This window comes from Spermophilus citellus (genome assembly GCF_964194105.1).
Source record: "Spermophilus citellus genome assembly, chromosome: 11".
NCBI classification, from domain to species: Eukaryota; Metazoa; Chordata; class Mammalia; order Rodentia; family Sciuridae; genus Spermophilus; species Spermophilus citellus.
In genome coordinates this window covers 46,308,403-46,328,157 of record NC_138192.1, presented here as the reverse complement: position 1 = coordinate 46,328,157, position 19,755 = coordinate 46,308,403, and the positions used below count along the sequence as shown (strand labels likewise).

The 19,755-nt window shown below is 31.2% G+C and overlaps 1 protein-coding gene across 1 annotated transcript in view; it reads left to right on the top strand.

Annotated features, from left to right (window-relative positions):
- Positions 1-19,755, top strand: part of LRP1B (LDL receptor related protein 1B) — a gene marked incomplete at its 3' end in the record, with an annotated part of 1,847,377 nt that overhangs the window by 1,615,532 nt on the left and 212,090 nt on the right. Inside the window, exons 58-60 of the mRNA XM_081262419.1 lie at positions 1,155-1,277; positions 3,538-3,719; positions 18,012-18,211. Coding sequence (XP_081118545.1) covers positions 1,155-1,277; positions 3,538-3,719; positions 18,012-18,211 — 505 coding nt within the window. The remainder of the gene's footprint in view (positions 1-1,154; positions 1,278-3,537; positions 3,720-18,011; positions 18,212-19,755) is intronic.

Here is a 19,755-nt window from a genome sequence, read left to right as displayed (position 1 = left end):
ACAAGAGCAAACAAAAAATCTGTTTCCCTGAAGGTATTGATCCTTACCCATAAGACTACAACTGTTTTACAATTTGAGGTGTAAGAACATTTTTAGGGTGAATGTTGATATAAGCAAGCTCTACATAGTTATAAACACATGACAAAGGTCTCTTGGGGTTTTACCAAGAGAGTATAACATTAATTATTTAATAATATGTAAAAAATTTACATACTAATAAACTATTCTAACCTTAAAATGAGTTAACACAATTTAAATTGTGACCCAAATTTTGTTAGTTCATAAAGTAGCAAATATGCCAGTACTAAAAGAGATCAGATTTAAACTCTGAAATCATTTAAACAACTCACTACAAACAAAATACCCAGATTCTGATGTACTATCCCCAATTCTAAGTAAATAGCAGAACAGCCAACCAAAACTCTGTAACTTCTAGAAACCCAACAGCTGAATTTGTGTTCTGTTTCATTACCTACTAAAAAATGCATAACTGTGGGTCTGAAGGGAGGCATTTTCTCACATTTCCACCAGTAGAATAAAAAGATGTTGAATATCTATTTCTTCCTTGGTCAAATACTCACCTAAGGTCATAACTTTTAAATTCTAATATGACACTCTGCTGCCGGAGGAGCCATTTGAAGCATGAAAAAAGGAAGCTCATTGATGTTTTGGGAACAAGAGCTATTGCAGAAAGTAAAATTCTTAAACCTTCCTTCCTCACTCATCACATGGTAATCCAGAAATCAACATCATTCTTTACGGATTTTCTACTGTCCAAATTTAGATGAATGCTCTTTTTTGTTTACTCCATAGAACAGACAATATTAAAGGCATCAAATTTATTGTCAACATTAAGAAATGCCTTCTTAAATTATTTTTCCCACCTTCCTGGCTATCTAAACTCCTATAAACATTCCAAAAATGTTGTATCCTATTTGGAAAATATTTTTAAATAAATTATACAGCTTTTAAAGTGCATACTATGGTGAAATTATAAATATATGCTGACTGATCTTAATAATAATGGTCACTAATGTTATTTATTTTAATAACTTGAGAATCAATGGGAGATAATGATTCTCATGAACTCCTAAATATTTATAAATACTTTTTTATGACTTGTTATTATAAATATTTTTTTCTTTTGTTTTCAGGGATTAAACAATGTTATTGCTATAGATTTTGATTATAGAGAAGAATTCATCTATTGGATTGATTCTAGCAGACCTAATGGAAGCCGCATAAATAGAATGTGTTTAAATGGAAGTGACGTTAAGGTAATTAAATATTACAGTAATAAGAGTGCTGAATATTTTATTGCTATGTTTATAATAGGGATATGTTCTTTGATGTAAATGATGTGACTTTTAGTTTGTCTTACCCTCATTTCAATTTTACTGTGTAATTTAATAATAATTGCTTTAAATATGAAATAAGAACATTTTTATCCTTATGTTTTATTATAATGCAATTATTTACAATACCATAAAAATCAAATTAATAAAATAAAATTTAGAAACCAGTCCACATCCCTAGAAAATGTGATGGATGTCTTTAGCTTGAATGATTTATGCTTAAGATTCACTCATGTTGATTTAAATACAATGGGAAGTTGATATTACCATTTTAATTTAAAAATAAATATCAGAGTATTGATTGAAGTTGTAGCATTATTAAAATTAACCTCCTATGGATGGAAAAACTGCATGCATGTGATATGTGTAAAATCATGAATGTTCTGATTTGATAGCATCAAGATTAAATAAACATAACTTTCTTATTATGAGCTATTTATAGGACTTTTCTGTTTTATGACTTTTCTGAGTTTTAAAACCAATTATAAGTACAATATATTTGCGACATAATATACTATAAATAAGTTGTAAATTTAAGTAGATGAGACTTCAATTATTTTAACTTTTTTGTAACCATTCATAATATCACCAAATGTTTAAAAGCAATCAATATTAAAATATTCATGAAATCTTAAAGTGTTCATATACAGAGGAATATTTCAACTTAATCAGGATAACTATTTAATAATGGTTCATAAAATGAAATATCAGTATATGATAGTGATAACAGATTGATTCTAGCAGATCAAGTGGATATATCGATCAAATTAGCAGATTTTTTAATTTTATAATTTAATTTTGACAATTGTATTAAAATTTTATGAATGTTACATTAGTTGAAGTTGACCATTTATTTTTACAAGAAATTAAAAGTTTTTATTACATTTTTTTAGTTTTTGAAGATACTTCAATATATTTAAAGTGTGTTGTTTCTACTGCCATGCTAATAATACTCTATTATTTTAATCATAAAAAATTAATAAATCCATGTTTTTGTCCCATGAGATTACTAATTCACTGATGTTCAGTTAAATAGCAGCCATGTCAATTTTCCAAATCTGCAATCTGGTAAGGAAAAAGGCATAAATATGCCTTGCAATCAACACAGAAGATTGATATCATTAATCGTTGCAAATATTCACATTGCCACTTTGCAAATTTATTATTGATGGCATTAGGGAAATTAATGAGTATAAAATTTAGCATTTTCTTTTCTTTAATTACACAACCATTGGTTTCTCTGGAGCTCCAAGATTCACTTGTTTCTCACATAGTTTGAAAGAACTGAGAACTTCGAAACACCTGTCATTGGGTGAAGATTTCACTAGAAATTTTATATAACACCAGATTTTTTTAACTCAGTATTTCATTTTATTTTTTCAATATTCTTTTTTATTGATTTTTAAAAATAATGACAGCAGAATGCATTAAAATTTTTATTACAAATATACAGCACAATTTTTCATATCTCTGGTTGTATATAAGGTATGTTGACACCAATTTGCGTCTTTATACATGTACTTTGGATAATGATATCTATCACATTCCACCATCCTTGCTAATCCCCTGCCCCTTCCTTTCCCTCCCACCCCTCTGTCCTATCACATCATATTTTTAAACAGAAAGCCTATATCCTTAATATATTTGATGTTGTCATGGGTTATAATGGATAAGAGCAGTTGTATAAATATTTTTATTTCCCTTTTGTCTAGGATTAAATATTTTGTGCACATTCTCATCTCTTGCTGTAGTTATTTTTAAGAGGGCAAGAGCAATTGGAAGAGTGGTGAATACTACGGATAATAGCACAGAACCTGTTAAAAGTTAATAATACCAACAATTTCTCCTATATGTTTGTGATATATTTTTGTTCCCTATTTTAAGAGAATGAATACATAAGCTCCAATGAAAATGTGAAAACCAATTGCACATCTGTCAATACATTTTTATTTCCGTTTAATTTTTTTTTTATTAAGACTGCTTCTAATTTCAGAGGGCGATTAGATATTAAGTAATTTCTCTCAAACAAGTAAGTATTTGTATTGTGGTCAATTGTTTTCTTCTTATCTAAATTACATTTCTCATGTTTTAAATAGATTTCTGTATCTCAGTAAAAATAATGAAGCAATTACTCAGTTTTCATTCTAGGCATTTTTAAGTTTTTAAATTCTTATTTTATTAGGTAGTACATAATACAGCTGTCCCCAATGCACTTGCTGTTGATTGGATTGGAAAAAACCTCTATTGGTCTGACACAGAAAAAAGGATGATTGAAGTATCCAAACTCAATGGCTTATACCCTACTATACTCGTTAGCAAAAGGCTGAAGTTTCCCAGGGACCTGTCTTTAGATCCTCGAGCTGGGTTTGTAACTTTTTTTTCCTAACTTATCAATACATTTGCTGTGGAAAAGAATAAAACCTACATATTTCATTAATTTTAGTTAATTTAAATCTTGAAAAAAGACAAGTGAAAAACAAACTTGAATCAAATGTTGCAGTGTTGGTGGTGTTCACAAATATGAACAATGTAATTCCTGCACTGCTTTATAGCAGGAGATATAAGCAGTATTCATGGGTAATAAATGACAAAATGAAACATCAAATGCATTCAAGAGGAAAAGAAAGTGAGAATAATGGGAAAGTACATGTGGAGCTGTGTATCATTTGCATTTTAGTGTGAGGATGATGAAAAGTCATTGCAAGGTTCAAGGAGAGCAACCTGGAAATTTCAGATGAGGGATGAATGCACATTAAAGTGTCAAAGCTGTCTGGTGTATGATTTCTAGAGTTCTATAGATTATGACCATTATCTGTCACATTCAATTATGTTGTGTTTGTAGGAAGAGAATACATACCTTTTCATTTTTATACTATAATTTAGAGTGATTACATACTCCAAGATCATCTTTGTAGAAGTTCTACCTACCCAATGCATTTGTTAAAATAACAAATTTATAGAAAGTTTGATATTTTAAAATAGGATATAATTTTAATAGCAAGTATTATGAAAACACTAGTGTTTGTAATGTTTTACTGTCTAAATTAATTTCACTAACTATGTTATATCTAATAATTGCCATTTGTCATGCTGTTTGTAGTAGTTAGATTTTGCTTCCTGTTGTTATATGGTATCTCTGTTTTTTTGGTTCCTCAAGTTTATAATTGGCAATAGAACCTTTTATAGGTTAATTTAAAACATCAATTTGGGTAAAAGCAATACCCGTTAAAAGAAGAATTATGCTGTGAATGCAGTCGAATATCCAAGGTAATGGGCACATTTTCACTTTATATATATATATATATATATATATATATATATATATATATATATATATATATATATTAAAATATATATGGTATAAATATATATATATTTTAATTGTTTTGTTGTCTTTTAAAATATTTTATTTGCCATGCAAAAGAAATTTCAAAAGTGTCTCACTGTATTAAAATAGTATGTCTCTGAAACAGAGACATGAAAATCTGCTTCTATCAATGTTTCAGAAAATAATAGCCAAATGTATTAAATTTGGCTATCATCTGTATCAATTCATAAACATGAATATTTTAATTCTACTACTATTGTTCCACAAACTATTTTGAATGTTCAAACACTTATCCTTTTTTTTTTCTAAAATCAATATAACTGGCACATCTTCCCTTTTCATACCATATCAGATGCTTGACTTTCTAATGAAAGAAACATTGCCTGTTACATAATAGTTGTCTTATAGAATTTCCTGTTTATGAAGCAAAAACTGTATCCTAGCCTAGTGAATGCAGCTGAATGTAGTTTTATATTTTAATTCTTCCAGGTTGTGTTGTAAGAAGAGAATACTCCATAAACTGAAAGCAGCCTTAAGTTGTCAACTTAAACTCATCCATTAAAGTGTCAATTAAAACAGCAGAAGTACTCAATTATTGTAGATGTTATGAAAGACTCCCTTGATTTTATTTATGGGTAATATTTGGATAAAATATGCAATTTGCCGTATTATAAGCAAAGCATTGCTAAAAATTGGATATTTTTACAAAACAATTAAAACACCTTTTTTAATAGCCATAATTTAGTGGCACACTTTTGTTCATGCTGTTTTCCTAGTTCCTCAGAGTGAGCTAAAAAGCAACCTGGATTTTAGCCTCTTATGAGATGAGCATGAGGCTGAAAATGTCTCCACTGTAAAAAAAAAAAAAAAAAAAAAAAAAAAATGGTACAATCCAGCTTCAAAGTGAGAGCTTAAATTGTAAGATTATTTAATAAAAACATCTCACTATAAGAGTACACTGTGATTTGCATATAGTTTGAATATGCCAATACTATTGACCCCCATTTCCCAGAGAGTTGTTTCCTGTCCTGATATTTGGTATCAGGGATAAGGATTTACTTAATGATCACTGGAATGTCTAATGTAATGAAACAAATAAGCTGTTAGGCCATATCTTGGGGTTCCTTTCTATATTTTTTAAATTATATGCCAATTATAACAATCAATTTGTATGTAACAGTTACTAAAAACAGTAAGAAGATACAGGTAGACAGATGGATCATCTTCTTGGTTATTACATTATCAGCTCATTTGTAATCTGAATTTTTTTCAAAAATTTATTCTAATTATCCTGTTATCCAATCTAGTTTATGAATGAGTTTTTAAATTTATAATAATTTTGAGGTAATTAAATAATTTACATTAAATAGTTATAAAAATCATTATTTATGAAAAATATGTATAGGCATTTTAAAATAGAATGGAGGATATAATATAACTATGTTGAACATAATTTTATCTTTTCTAATTATTAAGCTGTCACATTAGGTTATCATAGCAAAAGACCAATATGAATTATATTTCAGGATATGCTATCTATATCTTAGATTTATATTAAAGTGAATGTGTGGTAGGCCTAGTTAACAGAACTAGAGTAATAAGTAGCAAAGTTATATGGTGCACTTCAGAGCAGAAGATGTTTCTGGCAGAAAGAACAGGCTTTGTAGGAACACACAGAAACAGAAAAGAGCATATTATATCCAATCAATTATAAGGAACTCATAAGATTGGAACATATTCCACAACCATAGAGGTGTGGAACTGGTTCACTTTACAGAGTAAAAGAGAACCAAGAATAAGTCACAACACAAAACAACATAACAGAATGACAACAAATGAAACTTTCAAGACACCTGGCTTGGGCACATTGGTAAATAGAGGAGTAATTTTCCAGAATTAAGTGGCAGATTCCAGAAAGGAAAATGACCATTTTATAAACCTATTGGGATTGAAAGTCCTCATATAAAAACAATGAAAATGAAAATAAATATTTTTTTAGCATTTAATGAGTTAGGAAATTTTTATCTTTATTACTGTAGATGCACATACTGTTTATGCAGAATCTCTAGAAAGACATGATTGTTTTTATTACTTTCCTTATAGCGTGTTTAAGAATTTTCGGGCTGGGGATGTGGCTCAAGCGGTAGCGCGCTCGCCTGGTATGCGTGAGGCCCGGGTTCGATCCTCAGCACCACATACCAACAAAGATGTTGTGTCCGCTGAGAACTAAAAAATAAATATTAAAAATTCTCTTCTCTCTCTCTCTCTCTCTCCTCTCTCACTCTCTCTTTAAAAAAAAAAAGAATTTTCAACTGGCTAATTGTCTTAGAATCATTTAATTAAAAAGCTATTGAGCTGCAGGTTCAACTCAGTTTTCATTCATTGATTGCATATTTTTTCTTACTATATCTCTTTAGAGTTTCCCTAAAACAAAATGATCTTGGATCATAAACATGTTTTGCTCCCTACAAGAGAGAAAAGAAAGAACCACAATTCTCTTATTTTTTTTTCCATTTTAATCATAGTTATATAAAAGTCATAAAAAACTAGAATATAGATGATGTGAGCTTTTAAAAATGGAGAAAACTGCCTAAATTATTATAAACATGGATTTTTAATACACATATAGTGTTTATTTATTTATTTATTCATTCATTTATGAATTTATTTTTGTTGCTGTGCTGGGATTGGATATGCTATGCAGAGCTTTACCACTGAGCTATAACTAGCCTCAGGTCTTATTTTAAAAGATGTTTTTCATGAATTTCTTTTCCTAAAAAACCTATCAGCAAATCTAAAGAAAATAATAGTAGACCCTAATTTGAATTTGAATATATATTAATAAAAATGTGAAGGACAAAAATAATGTGAAAATTTTTTTAAATACTTGGTATCTGTATCCCTTATTGCCAATAAAGGTAATAATCAAACAAATTTAGAAAGGCATATTTTATGCGTCTATATCTTAGTTTATACTAGTTCTTATTATTTCTCCAAGCAGAATACTACTTTTCTAAGATCAGCAAAAATATAATTTTCTCACCAGCAGAAACACTCCTGAAATGTGCCTAAGTGACCCCCACATATTGAACACTTACCATTATAGGACTATTTTTAGTGTAAATGTCTTATCTCTCCATCTAGAAAATGAGTAGCTTAACACAGAAACCATATTTTAATCATTGTTTTTACCTACCATAGAGACTGTTAAATTCACTGTTGACAAAAATAATAAATGGGTAACTGGAGTTACACAGAGAATGGGGTTATAGCTACAGGGACACTGCACCTGCTCCTATGCACAAACTGGTACATTGATATGTAAATAACCTGCATGTTTCAAAGAGAAGTCATAAGGGAACTTTCATTGTGAGAGAATGAAAAGCATACCAGGATGAAAATTCAGTTTATTATTTTTGTAGGGAAGCACAAAAATATTTCATCAAACTTTACAGTCACATACAAAAAAATATTTTCCACCAATTTTTAAATTTTTATTCACAGCTGATTTCAATATTCCTATATTTGGGTAAAATTCATAGGGAATGAATATAAATGATTAATTTTATAATTCAGTTTAGAAATAATTGCAAGTGGAAGAAGCTTCTCTAAATTTATTGCCTGATTTTAGAAAAAATAAAAGCTGTGAGAAGACTTCTACTTAATTCATTTTAAAGAAAAATAATGTATTATGTTCAACTATAAAAGACAACCTCAGAATCCAGAAGCCTGTTGTTATGGTTACGAGCAGACATTCTTTTATATGTTTATACTTGGTTATAACTTACACAATAGGTACTATTTGGAGCTGAGATTTTTCTTACATGGTCTTGGGTAAATATTGCATATTATCTAGATAGAATTTGAGCTCTTCTTTCAACTTTTTCACTGATGTCTTATTTTTTTTCTTTAATTATTTACAACAATTTTTTTTTCACAGAGGTAGTTATTTAGGGGTTGTAGTTTACAAAGCAAAATTATCATTTTGTTTAGTGTAGACTTATTTACATATTTGGAATAAAATAGTAAATGAGACTTTTTTGAAAAGAAGTGATATTTCGCCATTAGAAGTTAACTAACTCTTATTGAAATAGTATATTCTTATGAATATTGATATTTTATTCATTTAAATTATACTTTGTTCCATGTTGTGGAATATTTTCAAATATTCTTCTGACTGATGAGTACTTAAACTGGCAAATATGTAAGTAATAACATATATAAAATCCATCTAAATCATATAATAATGTACATGCAATCTGGAGGCAACAGGAAACTTAGTATTCTATTAAACCAAAAAATAAATCAATGCACATATTCATATCCAAAGTAGTTTAAACAACACTAGCTATTATTTGCTAAACATTTGCTATGTGCTCATCAAAATTCTAAGTTTGGGGGCTGGGGCTGTGGCTCAGGGATAGCTCTTGCCTCACACATGTGAGGCATTGGGTTCAATCCTCAGCACAATGTAAAAGTAAATAAATGAATAAAGATATTGTGTCCATCTGCAGCTAAAAAAATTAAAAATTTAAAAATTATAAATTTGTTTTATGCATCTTCTCATTTAATCCTCAAAATGACCCTATTAAAAAAAAAAACTATTATTGACTCTTTGGGATTTGAATAAATCTAAGATCAGGAGAGATAACTAAAGCTTCCAGGTTCACATAGCTAGTAATAGGAGGACCTGGGATTTGAATTCAGGTAATCTGTATTTAGGATTTAATGACTGATGACTTTCATAATGTTGTTAGAAAAGAAGCTAGTCTAAAAGTAAGTAACTTACTACAGAAATGAATTCCAGTTATAGTGCTATCATAATCAAAAAAGCATAACCTCTTAGGGTCTCACTTGATCAGTACATTTATCAGTGAAGTCCTTAATGACATACATAATTTTTAATAACTGTTGCAAAATTAAATCTTTTATTTTGTTTTGTTTTGTTTTTTGGTACCAGACTTTGAACCCAGAGGTGCTTAACCACTGAGCCATTCTTTATTTATTTTGAGCCAGGATATGGCAAAGTAGCTTAGGGCCTCACTAAGTTGCTGAGGCTGGCTTCAAACTTGCAATCTTCCTGCCTCCGCCTCCAGAGCTACTGGGATCACAGGCAGGTACCCCATACAAAGCCAAAATGAAATCCTAAATTTGACATTTTCCTAAAATCTAACAGAGAGATCATTACTTTTATGGAATTTCTAAGCTAGTTTAAAAAATAAGATTTTCATTAAGAGACTGATAATTAGCACAAGCCATCTTAGAAATGCCTCTCTCCTTCGAGGTAAAATTTACTTCCATATTTTGTAGTTCTGTAGTAAAATAGTTCTATCTTCATATGTTTTAATTTTTATTTAATTTTCATGCTTTCAAAAAAATATGCCTCTACTGAATCCACAGAAAGATCTTTCAAGGCAAAAGTGTCTACCTCCATCCCCCTAGTACTTAGAATTACCTGCTATATAAAATGGTCTCTGTCAATCATTATTCAAAACAAATTTGTCTATCTGCTTAATTAAGCATAGCTTTGGAATTTATCAGAAATGTTCCATCATTGACTCTTAGGATACAGTTCTCTGATTATGAGTCATGAGAACCTATATCATCATGTGTGGTTCAGTGACACTTGTAACAAAGAAAGGAGATTCTGTAGACCAGGAGTGACTAAAGCACAATTTCCCCCAGTACAATAATTCTATGAGTTTTCTAAGAAAATAGATGTATGACTCCAAACTATCTGATTAACAAGAGATCCTGCAGCTCCTCTTAGAGAATCACAATGCCATTTGCATAAGGGTTCTGAGGAATCCTACAAAACACTTCTCTAATATACTTGATCTTTTAACCTACCTTGAAAATGTGAACTAACACTAATCAAGGAATAATTTGTGGAGAGCAGAGGGGGCAATGTGAATTACATCTTCATGAAGATATATTTATAATTGAAGAGTCATCAGGCCAGGTAAATGATATGAAAGCACAGAAATAAAAAATGTGAGATCGTAATTAAAAAAAATTAGGCTAGAGCTGAATTTCTCACATTTTGATAGTAAATTGGAGGATATTTGAGCTAAATAAATAATGAAGGGCTCAAATATCAGGGAGAAGATGCAGCTATGGGCCTCCCACCAGACTTGAGAGTGCTGTATCAGATGTGGGACACATACTTTTTCTATTCTTATTATCTTGGTTGCTATGATGATTCTAACCAGATAAAGGTCATAATGCAGATTAAAATTAAGAACTGAACTCCTGTGGAAATTAGACTATTAGAAACTTACAATTTACCTAAAGGACTCAAAAGCATTATTATTCACATCTAACAATTTCCAACACTTTTGTTGAAATCATCTAATATAGAAATCTCTCTTTTCATCTCTAAGATATTTTAATTGTAGGGGCAAAAATCTGTAGAGGTTATAGCTGAATACAAATGGGAAACGTATCTCCATTTAAAACTATTTGGAATTTTTAATGTTACATGTAAACATTTATATTTTATTCATTTATGCCCATTTGTTAAAAAAATTATGTGTGAAAGGACAAATAAGTCTAATTGTATCTAACCTTTTAGAGAGAAATTGATGTAAGCATATCACATTTAATGGGAAAAACAATTAATATATCAGTATTCCCAAGATTCAGGCTCAGTAAGGCAAGTAGGCATATCCTGATTTATTTCAATAAGATAAACTACTTTTCATTATGACTTTTTTTCTGATTGAGCTTTTTATTTTGTATCTGACATTATCTCTTCTTTAGAAGGAAAGGTGCTCCTCCATAAATTCATTGTAGAAGAGAATGCATGTGTGTTTTTCTGGAATACATATTTCACTGACATATGCTGTCTTTAAAAAAATTGCTAAAAATAAGAGCTGAGGGCAGTGTCATCTGCCCGTAATCCCAGCTGCTCCAGAGGCTGAGACAGGAGGGTCATGAGTTCAAAGCCAGCCTCAGAAACAGTGAATTGCTAAACAACTCAGTGAGACCCTGTCTCTAAATAAAATACAAAATAGGTCTGGGGATGTGGCTCAGTGGTTGAGTGCCCCTCAGTTAATCCCTGGTACCAAAAAAAAAAAAAAATGCTAAAAATAGTGCAATATTAAAAAAAAAATAGAACATCCTTTTTGAAAGACCGTGGCATCTACTATTACTTGATGATTTGGAATTTTTAAAATATCTTCAGAATTGATGTAGACAGGTATTTGGAAGCATTTATAACAATTCCAGTAATGACTTAGGAGAGGCTGACTTGAGATTTCCTGGATAAAAAAAGTTTTCATTCTCAGAGCTCCCTTTGAACCTCTGCTTACAAGTTTCCACCTTTAGTTTAGTCTTTACAAGAGATATATTTCTGCTTTTATGAACCATACTTCATTAGTGTGTCAATGGCATTTTTGTTATCAAATAATTATTTTATTATCCATGTACTCCATGCCTTTATACATACCCCAACAAGATGATCAACACAAAATATTCTCAAGTTATTTATAATGATTATTTCCATCAACCTGCTATTTAATAAATAGATTTTCCAGAAAACCATTATTTCTTTTGTATTGTGAAGTAAAATATCAAAATATAATTATCTTTGTCAAAATTATAAGGAAAAAACTGTTTAAAGGACATTTCAAATCTCAACTAAATATCTCAGCACATTTTTAAATCTGAAGAATTAATTGCCAAGGATTAGACTTGGCATAAAGAAAGGATGAAACCTAGAAAAACCTTTCTGGGTTAATAGAATTAAATTTCAAGTTTGAATATGAAAAAGACATAAAAAGTCTTTTAATTCAAATCTTCAATTATATAGATAACGAAATGTATCCTATATAATCAAATAGAGTGACTTTTCTTACATTTGAGGGAAAAGCTGAAAAATAATGAAATTTCTGAGTGGTATGTCAGCTATTTGTATTTTATGGAATGCAATATTTATATTTAACTTATCCTAATTAGTATCAATAATATTAATATTACTTTTACTTTATTGCCCCTGCCATGTGTGGAATGTCCTACTGTGGAACTTGTAATAGCATAATTTAAATCAGTGCTCTCCTATAGAACTTTCTGTGGTGACAGGCATGTTCTTCATCTTTGCCATTATACAGAATACCCACTATAGATGCATGGTCATTGGACATATAATATATACCTAGCATGAAGAAGAATCTAGTTCATTAAATATTATTTGATACAATATAGTTTATTTGATTAAGTACAGTTTAAACTTTAACAGTCACTGGCTAGGGGCTACCACATTGACAATGCATATTCAAGTAAATGAAATGCATCCTTCTATTGGTTTTTTGAATTTTTCACCTATGAGAAACCAAAGTAACAGATTGGTGAATAGATATGTACATACATACAAACATAGAAGTAAACACAGATTTAGATAGAAATTTCTCCAATGTTGTAGATGTCTTTTTGAAATGTACATTTGTTACTTTGGGACATCTATAATATATTAACACTTGTAAAATATCTTATTCTATATGTAATATTTTAAGGGAAAGATATGTACATACATACAAACATAGAAGTAAACACAGATTTAGATAGAAATTTCTCCAATGTTGTAGATGTCTTTTTGAAATGTACATTTGTTACTTTGGGACATCTATAATATATTAACACTTGTAAAATATCTTATTCTATATGTAATATTTTAAGGGAAATGTATAAATTAAGTGAATATTTTAAACCATTCTATGTAATTAGTTTAAAAATTCACAAGAAAAAAATTTACATTGAAGGATTTCTGTGAGATCTATAATTCAGAGACCTATAATTCAAAAATTAATTTAGGAATAACAGAGCAAAAAAAGAGTGAAATATCATGTGATATTTTTCTTTTTTTTCTTTTTTTTTAATTATTTTATTGTTGGTTGTTCATAACATTACATAGTTCTTAACATACCATATTTCACAGATTGATTCAAGTGGGTTATGAACTCCCATTTTTACCCCGTATACAGATTGCTGTGTCACATCAGTTACATTTCCATTGATTTACAAATTGCCTTTCTAGTGACTGATGTATTCTGCTGTCTATCCCATTCTCCACTGTCCCCTCACCCCTCCCCTCCCCTCCCCTCCCCTACTCTCTCTCCATCCCCTCTACTATAAATCGTTTCTTCCACTTATATAATTTTCCTCCTACTCCTCCTTTCCTCTTATATATAATTGTGTATAACCCTGAGGCTCACCTTCCAGTTCCATGCAATTTCCCTTAACTCTCACTTTCCCTCCCGCCTATCATCCCTGTTTAATGTTAATCTTCCTGAAGCTCTTCGTCTCTACCCTGTCCTTGGTTACTCCCCTTATATCAAAGAAGACATTTGACATTTGTTTTTTAAGGATTGGCTAGCTTCACTTAGCATAATCTGCTCTAATGCCATCCATTTCCCTCCAAATTCTATGATTTTGTCATTTCTTATTGCAGAGTAATACTCCATTGTGTATAAATGCCACATTTTTTTAATCCATTCATCTATTGAAGGGCTTCTAGGTTGGTTCCACAGTCTTGCTATCGTGAATTGTGCTGCTATGAACATCGATATAGCAGTGTCCCTGTAGCATGCTCTTGTTAGGTCTTTAGGGAATAGACCGAGGAGGGGAATAGCTGGGTCAAATGGTGGTTCCATTCCCAACTTTCCAAGAAATCTCCATACTGCTTTCCAAATTGGCTGCACCATTTTGCAGTCCCACCAACAATGAACAAGTGTACCCATTTCCCCACATCCTCGCCAGCACTTGTTGTTGTTGGATTTTTTAATGGCTGCCAATCTTACTGGAGTGAGATGGTATCTTAGGGTGGTTTTGATTTGCATTTCTCTGACTGCTAGCGATGTTGAGCATTTTTTCATGTACTTGTTGATTGATTGTATGTCCTCCTCTGAGAAGTGTCTGTTCAGGTCCTTGGCCCATTTGTTGATTGGGTTATTTGTTATCTTATTATCTAATTTTTTGAGTTCTTTGTATACTCTGGATATTAGGGCTCTATCTGAAGTGTGTGGAGTAAAGATTTGTTCCCAGGATGTAGGCTCCCTGTTTATCTCTCTTATTGTTTCTTTTGTTGAGAGAAAACTTCTTAGTTTGAGTAAGTCCCATTTGTTGATTCTGGTTGTTAACTCTTGCGCTATGGGTGTCCTATTGAGGAATTTGGGGCCTGACCCCACAGTATGTAGATCATAGCCGACTTTTTCTTCTATCAGACGCTGTGTCTCTGATTTAATATCGAGCTCCTTGATCCATTTTGAGTTAACTTTTGTGCATGGCGAGAGAAAGGGATTCAGTTTCATTTTGATGCAAATGGATTTCCAGTTTTCCCAGCACCATTTGTTGAAGATGCTATCCTTCCTCCATTGCATGCTTTTAGCCCCTTTATCAAATATAAGATAGTTGTAGTTTTGCGGATTGGTTACTGTGTCTTCTATTCTGTACCATTGGTCCGCTCGCCTGTTTTGGTACCAGTACCATGCTGTTTTTGTTACTATTGCTCTGTAGTATAGTTTGAAGTCTGGTATCGCTATACCGCCTGATTCACACTTCCTGCTTAGCATTGTTTTTGCTATTCTGGGTCTTTTATTATTCCATATGAATTTCCTGATTGTTTTATCTATTTCTACAAGAAATGCTGTTGGGATTTTGATTGGGATAGCATTGAACTTATAGAGAACTTTTGGTAATATCGCCATTTTGATGATGTTAGTTCTGCCTATCCATGAGCAGGGTATATTTTTCCATCTTCTGAGGTCTTCTTCTATGTCTCTTTTTACGGTTCTGTAGTTTTCATTGTATAGGTCTTTCACCTCTTTTGTTAGATTGATTCCCAGGTATTTTATTTTTTGGGGGGATATTGTGAATGGAGTAGTTGTCCTCATTTCTGTTTCAGAGGATTTGTCGCTGATATACAGGAATGCATTTGATTTATGCGTGTTGATTTTATATCCCGCCACTTTGCTGAATTCATTTATTAACTCTAATAGTTTCTTTGTAGACCCTTTTGGGTCTGTTAGGTATAGAATCATATCGTCTGCAAATAGTGATAATTTAAGTTCTTCTTTTCCTATTTTTATGCCTTTAATTTCTTTCGTCTGTCTAATTGCTCTGGCCAGTGTTTCGAGGACTATGTTGAACAGAAGTGGTGAGAGAGGGCATCCCTGTCTTGTACCAGATCTTAGAGGGAATGCCTTCAATTTTTCTCCATTTAGGATGATGCTGGCCTGTGGCTTATCATAGATTGCTTTAACAATGTTGAGGAATGATCCTGTTATCCCTAATTTTTCTAGAGTTTTGAACATAAAGGGATGCTGTACTTTGTCGAATGCCTTTTCTGCATCTATCGAGATGATCATATGGTTCTTATTTTTAAGTCTATTGATGTGGTGAATAACATTTATTGATTTCCGTATATTGAACCAGCCTTGCATCCCAGGGATGAATCCTACTTGATCATGGTGTATAATTTTTTTGATATGTTTTTGAATCCGATTCGCCAGAATTTTATTGAGGATTTTTGCATCTAGGTTCATTAGAGATATTGGTCTGTAGTTTTCTTTCTTTGAAGTGTCTTTGTCTGGTTTAGGAATCAGGGTGATGTTGGCCTCGTAGAATGTATTTGGAAGTTCTCCCTCTTTTTCTATTTCCTGAAATAACTTGAAAAGTATTGGTGTTAGTTCCTCTTTAAAGGTTTTGTAAAATTATGCTGTATACCCATCCGGTCCTGGGCTTTTCTTAGTTGGTAGTCTTTTGATGGTTTCTTCTATTTCCTCTATTGTTATTGGTCTGTTTAGGTTGTCTATATCTTCCTGACTCAATCTGGGCAGATCATATGACTTAAGAAATTTATCGATGCCTTCACTATCTTCTATTTTATTGGAGTATAAGGATTCAAAGTAATTTCTGATTATCTTCTGTATTTCTGAAGTGTCTGTTGTGATATTGCCTTTTTCATCCCGTATGCTAGTAATTTGGGTTCTCTCTCTTCTTCTCTTCGTTAGCATGGCTAAGGGTCTGTCAATTTTATTTATTTTTTCAAAGAACCAACTTTTGGTTTTGTCAATTTTTTCAATTGTTTCTTTTGTTTCAATTTCATTAATTTCAGCTCTGATTTTAATTATTTCTTGCCTTCTACTTCTTTTGCTGTTATTTTGCTCTTCTTTTTCTAGGATTTTGAGATGAAGTATGAGATTATTTATTTGTTGGTTTTTTCTTTTTTTAAGGAATGAACTCCAAGCAATGAATTTTCCTCTTAAAACTGCTTTCAATGTGTCCCATAGATTCCGATATGTTGTGTCAGTGTTTTCATTTATCTCTAAGAATTTTTTAATTTCCTCCTTGATGTCTTCTATGACCCATTGGTCATTCAGTAACCTATTGTTCATTCTCCACGTGGTGCATGATTTTTCCTTCCTTCTTTTATCGTTGATTTTCAGTTTCATTCCATTATGATCAGATAGGATGCATGGTATTATTTCTACTCCTTTATATTGTCTAAGAGTTGCCCTGTGACATAATATATGATCTATTTTTGTGAAGGATCCATGTGCTGCTGAGAAAAATGTGTAACTACTTGATGTTGGGTGGTATATTCTATATATGTCAATTAAGTCTAGGTTGTTAATTGTGTTGTTGAGTTCTATAGTTTCCTTATTTAACTTTTGTTTGGAAGATCTGTCCAGTGGTGAGAGAGGTGTGTTGAAGTCTCCCATGATTATTGTATGGTGGTCTATTAGACTCTTGTACTTGAGAAGAGTTTGCTTGATGAACGTAGGTGCACCATTGTTTGGGGCATATATATTTATGATTGTTATGTCTTGTTGGTGTATGGTTCCCTTGAGCAGTATGCAGTGTCCCTCTTTATCCTTTTTGATTAATTTTGGCTTGAAATCTATTTTGTTTGATATGAGTATGGACACTCCTGCTTGTTTCCGCAGTCCATATGAGTGGAATGATTTTTCCCAGCCTTTCACCTTCAGTCTATGTATATCTTTTCCTATCAAATGCGTCTCCTGTAGGCAACATATTGTTGGATCTTGTTTTGTGATCCATTCGACTAGCCTGTGTCTCTTAATTGGTGAGTTTAAGCCATTAACATTTAGGGTTATTATTGAGATTAGGTTTGTTCCTCCAGTCCTATTTGTTTATTTATGTTACTAAACCTGATTAGTTTTCCTCTTTGGTTACTTTCCCCCCTTTACTGTCCTATCTCCCACTGATGGTTTTCAATGTTATTTTCAGTTTCCTCTTCCTGTAATGTTTATGTGATATTTTTCTTCCAGAATGCTGTAAACAAAATGGCTATTGATTTTCTTTCCTAGGTATTTGTATTGGATTGACTGCTGTGAGTATCCTCACATTGGCCGTGTCGGAATGGATGGGACCAATCAAAGTGTTGTCATAGAAACAAAGATTGCTAGACCTATGGCACTAACAATAGATTATGTCAACCAAAGACTCTACTGGGCTGATGAAAACCACATTGAATTTAGCAACATGGATGGATCTCATAGACACAAAGGTTGGCAGTATACATGAGTCATTATTTTACCAGTGCATAAAATGTTCCTTTAGAAATATGTATTTCATTTATATGCTTTCTCCCATCAAATACATTTCTTAATTTAAGGTTTCATTATTATATTTTTTTATGAAAGCATAAATAAGTTAGAATTGTATATATTTATCAGAAGTTATATAATTTATACATAAACAATTTTGATACTTCATGCTTTTTCAAATTATTTTTTTCTAAATTTATAGTAAATGTGTGCTAGTTTTATAAATGAATATATTCATGTATCCTAGCTGATTTGGAATAACAGAATATTTACTTCTAAATATGAAGTTTTATTGCAATCTGATAGAATATCAGTTTTCCTTTTAAAACCTGAGTAAATATAATTCTTAAAAATTATTTATATATTCTAATTTGTTATATATGATGGAAGAATGCCATTCATTTCATATTATAAATATAGAGCACAAATTTTCAAGTCTCTGGTTGCACACAAAGTATTTTCACAGCATTCATGTCTATTTATTAGACAATAAATGAAATATGGATAAATATGATATGGATATAGTGGAAACTACAAAGGATCCAAATTACCCTCAAATATTTTAAATGCACAAGCTTTTTAAGCTTATATTTTTACTGAATAAAGAAGTAAAATGTTTCTTTATTATTTTTGGTGACCTAATTTCCCCTTTACTCTCAAGTGTTTTCATTTCTAAATATTGCATAAAATATAACTTCTACAGAGTATTCCCAAATAAAGTCAACCTGTTAGAATGGCCTATCCCAACAGATTGATTTCTTCTCTGGTATTAAGATTATCACAGAACTCCTAAAGGAGGGCTTAGGAAAGAGGAAAACTTTTTGTCAAAAGTCAGATGAGACCATGAAACATTCCACTGTGAAGTCCTGAGAAGTATGAAGACCCTGAGTTTCAAAAGGAAAAAGCAAACAAACAAACCAAGAAATGTAAAAGGTGCTGAGGCCACACCACTTTGAATTTTAACTTAATTTCTCTGAGTTGATATGTAATCAAATACATCCTTTTAAATAAAAATGCCAACAAAGTTTTTAAAGATGCTTTCTTAAGGATAAGAGCATTGAGGTATGATGAGTATATTTGGATGAATCATTTATTTAAGTGTTGACATTCCAATTATAGAGATAAAATATTCATAAAAATGCAATTTGAGTGAAGAATTTGAGATTACTTTAGGATTTTAATTAAAGCAAAAGTAATATTGAAAAATCAAAATCACACTTTGAGTTCAGAAGTTAAATCTCACCCAAAGAATCAAATGAAATATTCTGCATAACTCTCAGAAGATATAATTGAAATTTTTTTTATGGCAATTAACTATATAACCATGAACCTGCGCAATTTTAGCATTCATGAAGAGCACAAGGTTGTTGCAATTGTATTAATTTGAGCTAAATTTTAACTATACAACAAAGTTACAGAAACTTTTGTTTCATAGGTAAATGTTTAAAAATATACCATGGTGTAAAATACTTACGTATATTTTAGTTGAACCTTTTATGTTTGT